The sequence below is a fragment of the Camarhynchus parvulus genome, chromosome 11 (assembly GCF_901933205.1).
Source record: "Camarhynchus parvulus chromosome 11, STF_HiC, whole genome shotgun sequence".
NCBI lineage: Eukaryota > Metazoa > Chordata > Aves > Passeriformes > Thraupidae > Camarhynchus > Camarhynchus parvulus.
This window is the reverse complement of record NC_044581.1, coordinates 14336435-14350053: the sequence shown is the minus strand read 5'-3', so window position 1 is coordinate 14350053 and position 13619 is coordinate 14336435. Positions and strand designations below refer to the sequence as shown.

The window sequence follows — 13619 nt, the reverse complement described above, 5'->3', positions numbered from 1 at the left end:
CACCTAGCCAGGCAGAGCTCACTTCCCCACACCAGACTAGGCCAGGATCAAAATTCAGAATAGGATCCACAAGCAGAGAAAAAGGGAGGAAACTCCCCCTTGGAGGTGGTTGGCTCTTTTCTAATAGGGACAACTATCTTCCTTAAAATTACCTGTACTCTTCTTCTCTAAAAATCTTCTTTTCAGCTTGTGGCAACCAATGCAATTTTTTTTCAAGCCACCCTAGAAAGAGAGCACCAGACAGACAACACAGTACCCATGTGTTGCAACAGAAAGCCAGAAACAATTCTTATAAAAGGTGAGAAAGTAAGAAAATAGCTCTCAAGGTAAGCCCCCCCAGCTGGGATGGGACAGCATTCCTACCTGGGGAGCTGCAAAGCCACCATCTCCATGCTCTGAACACACTGCCTTCCACCAGAATAAAGGAGGCTGACCTTTCACAGAACAAAGAATTGTCAAATTAACAGGATTACCATCTGAAGCAGAGATCACATTTGGAGAGAGGCCTGTTGTTTGAACAAGTTTAATTCACAGGTGGATCAGTCTCTCAGCTCCTGGTTTCCCACACAGCCCAGAGACACATGGAACACCTACAGTCACTCTTGCATGGCTATCAACCACAGTTAAACATTCAGCTTAAACTGAAAGTTAAGAGTTTATCATATCTCTAATATTGCTACAGGATATTTTCTTGAACAGTTAAAACATTTTAAAGAGGGTAGTTAGAAATTAAAAAATGGAATTGTGGTTTTGCTGTGAAACATCTAAAAGGGACTAAGATCTGAAAATAAACACCAAAGGGCCTAGCACTTAAGCATGGTTGCTGATTTAGGAATTAAGCCTAGAGACTACCTTTCAGGAGGATTCATTTCCCTCATCCACCCCCATTTTGTGTTCTACATTTAAGGACAAAGCACCAAAATACATCTTGGCAAATCCTTCAATAATTAGCAAAAATTACATCCCCTTTGTCTAGGGCATGCAATTCTCTGAGAAATTAAAACCTCTCTAAACTGGCACCAGCAAACATGTTCAGCTCACACTTGCACTTGTTAACACAGAACTTACAACCATTCATTGCAAGGAAAGAAAGCCAGCAGCACCAAAGAACTTGCTTACCATTAATTACCACAGGCATTTTTATTACATCAAAGCTTTAACATTAATCAGAATACTGGGTCAGGGAAGAGAAAATAGCAGAATAACTTAAAAAATAATAAAAAGCAGCCTTGCTGGGAACTATTGTTTTTTAAAAAATCTAATCAACAACAGAGTAGGAGCTTCCTGAAATATTAAATGTAGCATTTAAGTTATCTGCAGCAGGACATGAAGAACCCTGGTAGTCTCACAAAAGTTTTCATTGTTATTGAACAGTCCTTCAAAATAAGCACCAAAAAACACACAAAAAACAAAGAACCATTTATTTCTGTGTTCTTCTCCTCTCCAGAACCATCAGTTTCCACAAAATGTCCCACTAGGACCTCTGTGATTCTCAGACATTGCAAAAGTGAAAGACTTTCCTGTAACAAGGCACATACCTCTCCAGAACTAAACTCTGCACACATGATTGTTTGTCAAATACTGTGTCAAACCCCCAAAGTTTAAATGTTTTTTTAGGAAGAGGTAGACTTTTCCTACTGATCACCTCAGGGTAACAATCTAGACAACCTGATTCAAGAATTCCCCAGTAAGCTGATCATTACAGATTGTTAATTTCTCATGTACTTGTCATGTCTATTATCCCCTCCCCAGCCTCCTGCACCTGGCTAGAGGAAATCCAAGTAGCCCCACATGACAATTTCACCTTAGTATCCAAATAAACAGTTTCCATGGATAAGCCAATAGTGGTAAATAAATAAAGCAATAATTTCTACACTATTCATCCCCAACTCCCACACTTATTAATGGTCACAGTCTGAAAAAACCTTAATTGATCATAGTTAAAAGAAATATAGAAATATACATAAAACCAGCTGTCTTAGACAGCATTTTTATTAAAAATGAATACACAGAGACATAGCAGCTTTTACAATAAAGAGTTTTTTAAAAGGCATCAAGTTGTAAGCCAACCATTCGAAAAAGAGGCTTTGAAATGTTGTCTTCCACAGCACTTTCTGCCCATTTGTCAACAAGGGAGAGAAATCTGCAGATTACCCAAAGGACAAACAGGCACAGTAACTAATTTAAACTTCAAGCCCTTTTTCTGAACAGTTGATCAAGCATCACCCTCCGTAGCAGCATCTGGAGCACACTTCAGTGTTCTTTCAAGTGGCTGGTGTACTTGATCCATTTCTTTAAAATATTTTAACATTCAATAAAACTATTTCAAATAGAAAAACTTCTGTCAGATGAAAGTAAGGTTTCCTTTTCAGATTCCGTGAAAGCTTATGAACTTCACTGGCAGCATTTCTGTAATGGAGCAGGAGCTAAAACCAGCAGAACAGGCACTTGAGCAAAATTGTCCACCAACAGTTCCTAAAGTCAGATTGATTGCAGTCCAGAAGACAGTTTCTTACTACTTTGTGGTGGTGTAAGGACACCAGTGGGGAAAGGTGAAGTCCTATTTTGCTCAGCCAATATGGCTTGTTTTGCTTGAGCTCTGTCCTGAAAGCACATGAAAAAGAGGAAAAAAAATCTTTATTTTGCTGTGCCTGTGCAATAGATCAATAGAATTCAGTGTTTTATAATCTGATAGATTGTTAATCTGGAAATGCAAATGCATATCCATATCTAACTCTCCTAACAGTAACTGATAAATCACATAGTACACAGTAGTTACTTGCCCTACAAGTCAAAGGGATCAGTATTAGTTTTTGGAATCTTATGATTAGCATCAGGCATTCATAACACACAAGCACTCCTGTACCTTCAAGAGAGCAAAGCAGAGAAACAATTGAGCAGGAAGAACTTTAACTTCTACCTAGAATTCAATAACCTAAAGAGAAAAACTAACCCCAATAGCTTAAACCACAATTCTTTGAACAAGATTTTGATCCTCTTCAAGTTTCTCATATTAAAAACCACTCTTGCTCCACTGCTTGTCAGTGACCACTGTCACGTAACAATCCCACCACATCAGTCTCAAGTCATCAATCTTTGTTTTTCTCCAGATCAGACAAGACTGTATCAGTGGTATTTCCTAGAGAGAAAGGTCTAACACATGGTATTTAAAGTACTCCAAAGGGCAGAGAAATGCTTCTGATTTCTAGGGTAATTATATGCTTTTGATATGAGAGGCTGAAGGCACATCTTTTTAAATCATCTTTTTAAACAAAATACTCTACAAATCAGTCCCAAGAATTTTGTATCTGGACTACAACCTTATCCCTTTTATCATCTAAATACACTCAGTCTCAACCTGCTCATGCTTCTCTTAAGTTGACTGTATGTTCAAACCAACGAAACAAGACTTCAGAGATTTCACAGACAGCTTTTTGGCTTCATTTGCACATACATACCAGCAAATCAAAGCTGTTGATGTGTGTCTGTATATTGTGCAAATCTTCAGGAGCTATCCCGCTAAAGTGTTTGAGTTTGGAGCTTCCTACTTCCCTCAGAGCCATGGCAAATGGGACCATCCATTTCACACAGTCCTCTATCTCACAGAACTCATAACCTGCAACAAGACACACACTTATCTGCCTGAATCAAGACATAATATTTGTCAACACACAAGATATAAGTTTATAAATGCCAATACCTGAAACTTTCTGCATCAGCTCAGATGAAGAGAAGTGATACAAAGCAGAAGCTGCAAGTATTCCATAGGTATATTCCAAGCAGCCAATATCCAGCACACAGAGATCCAAGAGCTAAAAGACAAGAGATGTTGAGTAAGCCTGACAGAAAAACACTTTTCCAGTTGAAACAGCATTTGAAGGAAATCAGTCTCACCTCTGTTATTTGTACAAATATCTGCTGTGGATATTGTGGCAGCATTACTTCATAAAGATCATTTAAATATGCAACTTGCAGGTAAATGTTTAGCCACGATACAACTGTCAGTGGATTTAAGTTCCAATTAAGAGCCTGAAAGAACAGACATACACGAGATTTCAGTGCTAATTTAAGTTCCTAACTTAAACCATGCAAGATGCTTAAACAATCACAAGCTCTAATCCCAGTTGGTTAAGGCATCTTTAAAACATGCAAATCAAATACTCTCCTGTAGCTCTTCCTGCTGATACGGTCAGGGAACAAAAAATTTTGTTAATACACAAATACTGGTGGATGCTTTAGATCACTTGTTACCTAAAGGAAACACTGCTTCCTAATTAGTAAGAGAAATTGTGCCTGTTAGCAGCACCTAAGATTAACTGAGAAGCTCTGCTTTTAGTCTGATTATGCTATACATTTTTAAAAACTAATTCCACTTGTAAATATTACCTTCATAATGATCAATTCCATACTGATGATTTCATCTTCTGTACAGGCTCCATCTGTAACATAGGCAAACTGGTGTAGCTTCGGTGGATAAATTTCCTGAAAGATAGGAGATCAAGCATTTAATCTGTGGAATAGGATGCAACTAGTTTCATGTGTTACTTTTACAAAAAGTAAAGAAATAAACAGAACAACCACTGCTTCAGCCTGCCAAAACAGAAAGGGGAGGGGGGATAGTTCCTTATTCCCCCATTCTAATTCCTGTGTTCTCTACCTTTAATAGACACAGATTTCTTGTCCATCATAGCCTTCAACTCTCACTTTGGATGGATAAGTACAAACCTACATTGTTTGACTACAGCACCACTGTGACTGTATCACAATTGACATCAAGATTTTTTTTAAGCATCCTAAAGAAAAGGCCTTTTATCTCTTGGTTAAGAACGGACTGAACATCAGCTCTTTTAAACAACTAAGAACTTAAAAAGCACTGTGTATTTAATAGTTCAAATTGTTCCAGTAAATAATAGCCCAGACTATCATGCAGTAGGTACTCTATTGCAATGAAATTGCAACAAGTAGTCTCTGTACACAGCAGCCAGCCAAAAATTCATTTAGCAACTGCAACTAAAACTTTAGATTTATTTTAACACTGAATTCTCTAATGAGAAAACTAGATAACATCACAGTATAATTTAACCCACTTCTAAAAACAGGAATGTTGAAAACAAACAAAAAAAAAATCATTGTTCTGTCTCCCATTTGAAAAAAAAGATAGCAAGCAACTTCATCAAGCTTTCCACAATATTTCCAGCATCCAAGAAGTGTGCTGCGTGTCCATTCACATTTTTATGGCAAGTAAAGCTGGAGACACTTACCTCAAGCTTTGCTGCTATGAACAGAGAAGTGACACCAATAAGCTGCAATAGTGTTTTTACAACATCCTGTTGTGTGGCCATAAAGCGATCAAAGAAATCTTGTGCTAAATAAAAAGTTTCTCTATGAAGTTTGTAGGCTTCACAAACCTGGAGAAACAACACAGATTACAAAGGTCAAGAACAGTGTTAAAAAGTCAAAACTAGATGCTACATATGTATCAAAAAAAAGCATAAGATAGACATAAAATTTATATTAGCTTTCTACTTCACTGCTATTGTGAAGTAACATGTTAATTAACTGCAAGAGTTAAACAGTTTCCTTTGACACAAGATGACTGTCATTACAGTAACTTCCATGAAGAAAAACAGATCACAGTGAAAACCCTACTAGGAAATGCAAGCACATGTTCCAACAATGTCAGAACATCAGTTCCTCATTTTTTGAAAAGATCCATCATTCCAACAGCTCGAAACAGAAAATCCTCACAAGCACTTTAAGAACAGGGACTATGCCACCAAGTCACCCACATAGTGAAACAGACTCAGACACAAGAGGAGCTGTAGCACATTCTGCATGACAAAAACAGATAAAAAGGCTGGGAGATGGATATGATCTCAGAGCTAACCACCTTCCTTCTTACAGTGCCTTCTGTAATTATTTGTTCAGCTTCTGTCTAGAGTGTGACCTTAAAAGCTTAGCCTGTGATAGGGACAAACTGATTATTGCCCACTATCAATCTAAATAAGTAACAGAACGTATTGACAGTCTGCTAAATCATCAGCTCAATATATCATATATTCTTTAAGTTTGGTGTCATTCATTGACAAAATTTAAGATGAAGACAAGTATCTGGAGCTAAACATGCTCCTGAAGTGCACTCATGACAGTTATTAGTGCACTTCAACGAAAGCACACTTGAAACACTCACAAGCACAGAAAAGCTTACCTCCATTAGCCAGTCTAGAAGGATGGTTCTCATCTTGGGCTGCAGCTGGGGGTGCCTTTGCATGTAGAATTTATCCCTCACGTAGGTCTCTTCTTTGTTTATCATGTTTTTCCATACATCATCCTTGTTTGCCCAGCTAAAAGAGATCAATGTTTAGTCTTGGCTCATGAGACAGGAGGAAGGCAGAGCAGCAGGAGCCCAGCACACTCACCCTAGAGCTGGCAGTGGGGTTGCTCTGGTGGGAACAACGCTCAGGTGGATAAAGCGCGAGTAATCCACACGGACGGGATCATCGTCTTTGTCTGGAGTGGGAATCAGCATGTGGGCATGCTCGTGGATGTTAGTCCAGGACTTCTGTCAAACCAAACACTACATTTCACACTGCGCTTTTTAAAGTGATTGTTTTAGCTGTAGATAGATAATACTCCTAACTTCTGTCACAATTTCTTGCCAGTCTTATCTCTGAATTGCACAGAATGACAGAACAGTAGAGGCTGGAAGGCACCTCTAGGTCTTTCCATCAAGCTCCCTGCTCACACAGGGCCACCAAGGCCCAGCTGCCCAGGACCATGACCAGAAGGCTTTAGAATATCTTCAAGGATGGAGACTCCACAACTGTTTTGGACAACTTGTGCCATGCTTGGCTGCACTCACAGTAAAAAGTGTCCCAGGATATTCAGAGGGAACCTCTTCTGCTTCAGTTTGTGTCCATCTCCTCTTGTCTCATCACACCAAGAAGAGCTTAGCTCCATCTTCTTTACATCCTCCCTTCAAACAGTTATAAAACATCGACACAAATTGCCACAGACCTTTTCTCCAGGCTAAACAGCCCCAGCTTCCTCAGCCTTTCCTTATCAGCAAGATGTTCTGGTTCCTGAATTACCTTAATGGACCTTTCTGGACTCTTTCTTATATGCTCAAGTCTCTTTTTTACTGGGGAGCCACAACTGGACACAACACTACAGATGTGGCCTCACCTGTGCTGAGTAGAGAGGGTACAGAAGGTAGAGAAAGTTTGGAACTAAAGCTGAAGAACATCCACCCTGCTCTTTTGAAGGACCACAAGTGTTTCATGGAAGGATATCCAAGTCAGAACCTCCTACTCTCACACTGTGTTTTGTTTTTACCAAAAATATACTTGCCCTCAAGTAAAGAACAAGCAAATGGAACTCAAAGACCCAAATATGAGGTCAGGATTTCTGGTCAGGAATATGTAGATAATATGCCTGTAGCCATGCTTTCATGCAAAGCATCTCAGATGGTGAACATAGCAAAATAGTTTGTAGGATTTTGTACTCACTCATTTAGCAGAGTTAAGATAAAAACCCAAAGCACTTATGACCCAATTTTCAGAATATAGCCCAGTTAAGCAATTGCTACTAAACTATCAAGGTGATAATTTTATATGTCGAATTCTGCCATGGTCTGCAAATATCAGCTATCCAAAACTTCACCTGGCACGTCCTTTCAACTTTTATTTGGACCAGAACTTAAATCTAGGTTTACTCTTCTACCATCTAACTCTTAAATAGGATCTCGTACACTCCACACAGTGTCCCAGGACAACACTACTTGATTTGCAGTAAAATACAAAGCCAGCACCAAGTCATCATGCCTAAGCAAATTAAAATTTGGCATTTCTGTTTAATAATGAAGTCAGCCATCTTGCTGCAAATTGATCAGTTCTGCACCACTAAAAGGACAGAACTCCTTAACAGATTTCTAATATGCTAAAAAAAAAAATAAATTAAAAACAAGTTCAGAAGAATCATTAGGCACTATCAAGTAAAACACTATGTGAAACTTTGCCTCTTGCAAAAAAGCTTCCACAGCTGATTTTTGCCATCTTTCTTACATATGACATCACTTTCCAGCAAAATGGCTCCTTCCTGCACTGGTTTCACAAACAGAAACCACTGACTTGATGAAACCAAAACCACATTTCACAGTTCTCTCACAGCTAAGACTGCTTTGCACTTTGAATTACTGACACATAGATCAAGTCTTTTTTCTTCTTGGGAGTTCTACATGCAAATACAGCATAGCTACATACCGAGTCATGCCAGGATTTAATTTGGGTGGGGACGAGGCAAAACAAGGGAATAGTATCCTTATCTTAAAAATTACAGACTCCTTATAAACTGAAAGTTCGAACTAAAATATTGCATCAGCATTGCTTTAAGTTAATTTTTGTCCTCCCTCAAAACTAGACTTTAGTCACACTTTGTTCTCCAAACTGCACAGCAAGCCCAGCTGCCAACAGCCTTTGGAGAAGTGCTGTCTTATCAGTTAATCAGCAAACAGAAAAGCAGTAGATTATACAGTATCTATTTAAGGGTGCCTACTACACCAGCAGCTTCTGAAGGACAAGAGACTTGCTCTCAAAGCTCTCAAAGCAGACATCACATGCAACAATACTAAAGATATTTCACCACCCTCGATTTTCTGTAAGGCAATAGAAATCAAAGTTCAAGAGCCTCTTAGGTGTTTTGAAAAGAAGGGAAAACAAAGTTTTTGACAACATAATGTCACTTAACAAGACACTGGGGAAAAGATGTGAGCAACACTAGAAGTACACGGCTCAGCTAGAGACAAGAATGAAACTAATGTGCAGGGCCTCAAAAGAAAGCAGCCTATGGGGAAGGAGACAGGAATTAATTAGTGTGGGTGAGGGAGCACCACAACTCTGGCACAGATTTTGGTGGAGAGAATGAGCATATCAATCAGGCTCTTGAGTCTTTAAAACAGATTTAGCAAGACACTCAATCGAAAGCAAGAAACACTATCAAGAAACTGCATTACCTCACACTGCAACTGTAAGGAAATAGGAGCCACTACTGAAAAAAAGAACAGTTGAAGGTAGGGAGGATATGAGGAAACCATGAAGAACTTCCTTTGGGCTTGCACAGAGCCAATCCAAAAGTAGAGACCTGTCAGAAGCAACAGATGCTATCCAGAACCTGTGCAGCCTAACAGAGGAAACACTACAGCCCTGAGCTTACTTCTGAGACAAAGAGGAGCTGAAGCAGCACACAAGCAAAAACATCAGTGGGGAGAACAGCCTCTTCAAATCTATGTGGAGCCCAGCAAGAAAGCTTGGTGACTCCCACAGTAATGTTCCAGGTACAGAAGCAACTAATCAGATGCTGATCTCTATCTCAGACCTAAGAACAAAAGACAGACTGGAGAAAAAAAGCACCTGAGAAGGCTCATTAGGAAGAGAGCTACCAAGAGGGAAGAAGGTAGGTGATAAGCCCATTAGAGCACCCAAGCCCATACAGCTCCAAGCAGAGAAAACCCAGGAGTTCAGAGGTGGGGGTCTTTATAAAGCTCATTAGCCAGCCTCAGTTTCCTGCAGCATGTCACCATTCACTGATACATCAAATATTCATAGAAAATCTTTTTGAACAACTTTCAGGATATAGATCAGACACAAAACAGAGCACTGGGGTTACTGGTTACAGGCCAGGCAGGGCCTTCAGTGAAGAGCACCTGAAAATACAAACTGCTGAAACACTTGTGCACCTCAATGTGAGCTAGGAGCCACCAGAATGAGCTTCCACTGACAAGCAAGGAGTGCAGCAGGAGGAAGAGAATGGCACAGAACTGCATTCAAACAGCAACATCAGAGGTTTTTCAGCATGGAAATCAGTGGCAGGGGAACTGGCCTGTTTGTCTCCCTTAAAGCAGCACCTTATACCATAGACAATGGCATCACTTCCAAGTCCACAGCCTTAGTTTGCCCATCAGAAATAGCAAGGCCTATAATTCTAGCCACTTTTCACTCACAGGATTCATTACTTTGAAGTACTGAATTTTTCTTTACCATCAGAAGGGAATTCTAGATTTAGCAAACAGGACAGAAAGGAGCAACTCACACTATTCAGTTGGTCCAGTCCTCTTGGGACAGCATAGGAGCTTCTGCTCCTTTGAAATAAGAGTCTAAATGTCCTAATCCAGATTAGACCCAAATCAGTTCTCAACCTGTGTATAGTTTAGATTTCTTTTTTTGCGGGGGGCTTTGTTTTGTTTGTTTTTTTTTTTTAATTGAATCTTCAAAAGTTAATCTAGATTAGCAAAAGAAACTTTTTTGAGGCTATTTTCAAAACACTAAGGGGGAACACTTTGCCAATGCTAAAATCAGATTCTGAAAAGCATCTAGTAAGAAACTGATCAAAACTTCCTCCTGAGTTTATACCACCTTTACATGTGAAAACATTAGCTAGTTTCATCTAAAGAAACTAACTTACAGATTCCATTCTTCACTTTATATGGAGGTGACCATGCAACTTGCATCACAATTACACAGATTATTCTAATCTAGGTAGATGAATTTTGTTTTACATGGAGCCTCAGAAGTGTATTCATCCCCACACAGAAGCCAGAATTAGTATGAGAATTGCTAGCAGAATTACAGCAGTGCCAGTTCTCCAAAATCAAACAGAGAATTTATGCAATATTCTGCTGTCACAGACCTGATGATATAGCCACCCTTTCATCACATAAAGGGTAACAGCATCCTAATTAAGAACTGAGGCCTTATGTTCCACAGAAGAAAACTAATGAATTGACTATGAAGATGTCATAAAGTGGGATGCGACTCTGATATTTTGCCTTGTGGATAAACTAGTGTCAGTAAACAATTTATTTAATGCAGAAGTCATGTGGTATAGGCTGCAGTGGATTTATAGCTGACTGCATTTTAGAACTGTCGTGTCTCCACAGAATAACTGTCGCCCTGGCTATCATTCCAGCCTGCTATACTGCTGCTGGAACCGTAAACATATTCTCATTAGTGGTCCATGGCAATTTGTATCAGAGAATAGCTTGTGTCACACCATAGACTGAAGAGCTGCTGCTGTGCAGCCAAATGTTAGCTTTTTTAACCAGATCTGGAACAATCTGGCTACTTTGTCACAACAAAAATACCTGATCTACGTGGGGAAAGATATACAGGCGTGATATTATTTATTGTTTCTAGAATGAAAGGGTCGAATTCCACCAGCATCCTATAATGACCTTGAAAAATTACCAAGAAAGATTTTTGATGCCTACTGCCTAAATTTTTTAAGTTTTAGTTTACCTATCCATCCTGAAGTAACACTGAACAGCTACCAGGCCAAGAGCACAAACAAGAAGACAAAATTGGAAGTCTTTATCTGCTTTGAAAGTTGAAGGTCAACATATGCAAAAAATACCTCAAGTTTGCTTCCACTGTCTTTCTGGAAGACAGTAAAATTTGGTCCCCATTGAGATTTTCTTACAAATACCTTGATATTATGCAATAAACATGCACGGGAAGGCCTTGCTGAGTTTAAACAGAATGAATCTTCTGGTGAAGGAGAAAGCTGCAGTGAAGGACAGGCAGCTCTTCCTTGTCAGAAGTGAGAAATTAGTTTAATATACTGTGCAAAAGAAAGACAGAAGGGAAGGAGAGATCCCCTCATTAAATGCTCACCATTTGAGCCCTGCTTAATATGTTGACTGATAACTAGTGTACGCAGTTGCAACAAGCAGAGGCCATTCCAAACAATGATGCCCATCTGTTATGGTAGCACTTCAGTCTTAGAACTTCCAGCTGCCACTTTGGGTTAGATGTGCCACATTATGCACAGCCTGGCCTCCCAAACGAGGACAGGCTGCACACCCTGCCCCTGACTTCTGCATCTTCAGCATCACCCTGGGTGCAGTGACAGGCTGAAGGCTCAGTGACAGGGACTGAGCAGGAGTGCACTTGTCAGGGAAAAAAGGGGAATGCACCTATTGCAGACCACAGGCTACTCAAGGTACAAAGGCATCATGCTTTCAACATCACACACCACATGGCATTCAACTTTTTAAGCAGGTTCATTCTACATGCCTTGCTGAGAAAGGTGGCAATAGTCACTATTAACCTCCACTACAGAACTGATTTTCACAGGTAGAGTGACTTTACAGAAATATTCCTTTGTTCTGCAGAGAAACAAAGCCTGTTTTACCACACCATGAGCATCAAGTATACACTTCCAAGTTCTAACAGGAAGCCCTTACTTAGTCTGTCTGATAATTACCCTTGTCAATAGGAATAGAGCTGATCTAGGAGAAAAGGGGACACTTTCCTCTTTCCCAGATGACAGAGAAGTAGAGACATGACTTCAAGGAGAACCACCTCAAGACATGATCCTGTCTGCATGCTTAAGGAGCACATGTACAAGGTACATAAGCACATGACTGCACTTTTGCACCTCTCTAGAGAAGTAAATGCAGAGTAGGTCTAAAGGCTTGACAGGTGCACTGTTCAATCCCAGGACAGCTGAATTCACTGCAGCATTAACATAATGCTTCAGATCAACACAGGCCTTGTATCTTACAAAGGCTTCAAAACTACATATAAGAACTGAATTGTTCTGCACACTCCATCATCAACCAGGGCCAACAGTCCCCCTTGCCCACTGCTATGCAGCATGTGGCAGCAGCATACCTGTTTCCCCATGCTGCCACAAATAACAAGGTACTGCAAACTAAGTGCAGGGTTAAGTAAGATTACAATATTTACACATAAAACCAATTCAATTACCTGTTTTTCGCACGGCTTTTTTCTAGTCATCTCCATTTTGGCAATTTCTTCATCAGGATCCTGTAAGAACTACAAAAAGCGACATATGATTTCCGGAGCACAAACCGCGGGCCCAGCAGCTGTTGGCCGCAGTGACACACGCCTGTCCCCGCAGGAGCACAGCCCCGCAGGCCCACCCTGCCCCCGGCCCGCCGCGTGGGGCCCGCACCCCAACAAAAGGCGGCGAGGCCGCGGGGGCCCAGCCCGGCGTGGGGCCCGCGGGCACCGGGCCGGGCCCGCACTCACCGTGGCCACATCAGCTTTCCTCTTGCGGGCTCGCATGGCGTACTCCGCACCCGCGTCCCCCTTGGCAGGACCCTTGTCGTCCGCGCAGTCGCTGCGGAGAGAGGAGAAGCTGAGCGAGCGCCGGCCGGGGAGGCTGCCGGGGTGCCTGGCCTGCAGGGCCCCAGGCAGGGCGGGCCCGGCGCACTCACCTCTCCCGGCGCATGGCACCCGCCTTGGCCGGCGGGCCGAGCCGAGCGCGGGACGCGGCCGAGCGGACCCGAGCGGCAGACCCCCTACAAAGGCCGGCAGAGGCGCGCAACGGGCGGCCAGAGCAGCCCCACCGGCTCCCCCGCCCCGCGGCCGCCCACCGCCCCCTGCCCGCCCGTGCTGCCGCTCACTCACCGCCGCACCGAACCTCGCCGGCCGGGAGCGGGTGGTCGGCGGGTACCGGGCCGGTGGGGCAGGGCGGGAGGCGGGCGGGTTCCGCCGGGCGCCTGCTGCCTCACGGCGCGGCCGCTCCCGTCCCTGCGCGCGGCGCGGGCCGCGCCCGGCGGGACATTTAAACGCGCGGCGGCGGCGCGGGGCCGCCTC

The 13619-nt window shown here is 42.0% G+C and overlaps 1 protein-coding gene across 2 annotated transcripts; it reads right to left on the bottom strand.

Moving 5' to 3' along the window:
- Positions 1-1121: 1121 nt before the first annotated feature.
- Positions 1122-13554, bottom strand: CCNE1 (cyclin E1). Of its 2 annotated transcripts, none has more exons than XM_030955938.1 (11): positions 13431-13554; positions 13050-13140; positions 12765-12833; positions 6420-6562; positions 6209-6344; positions 5262-5408; positions 4387-4482; positions 3895-4029; positions 3701-3812; positions 3459-3616; positions 1122-2604 (listed from the first exon to the last, which is right to left on the bottom strand). In XM_030955938.1, exons 2-11 carry the CDS (start codon positions 13083-13085, stop codon positions 2482-2484), a joined length of 1155 nt encoding a protein of 384 aa, XP_030811798.1. In that variant the 5' UTR covers positions 13086-13140; positions 13431-13554; the 3' UTR covers positions 1122-2481. The 2 variants fall into 2 exon arrangements, with proteins under 2 accessions (XP_030811798.1, XP_030811795.1); XM_030955935.1 differs by lacking the exon at positions 13431-13554 and adding an exon at positions 13238-13350.
- Between the last annotated feature and the right edge of the window lie 65 nt (positions 13555-13619).

Bases quoted from the DNA above. Each gene is read 5' to 3' on its own strand.
- CCNE1 (XM_030955935.1), bottom strand. The intron at 4,483-5,261 runs GTAAGTGTCTCC...CCTATCTTTCAG, and splicing joins TCATAGCAGCAAAGCTTGAG to GAAATTTATCCACCGAAGCT. The intron at 3,813-3,894 runs GTGAGACTGATT...CTTGTCTTTTAG, and splicing joins TATTTGTACAAATAACAGAG to CTCTTGGATCTCTGTGTGCT.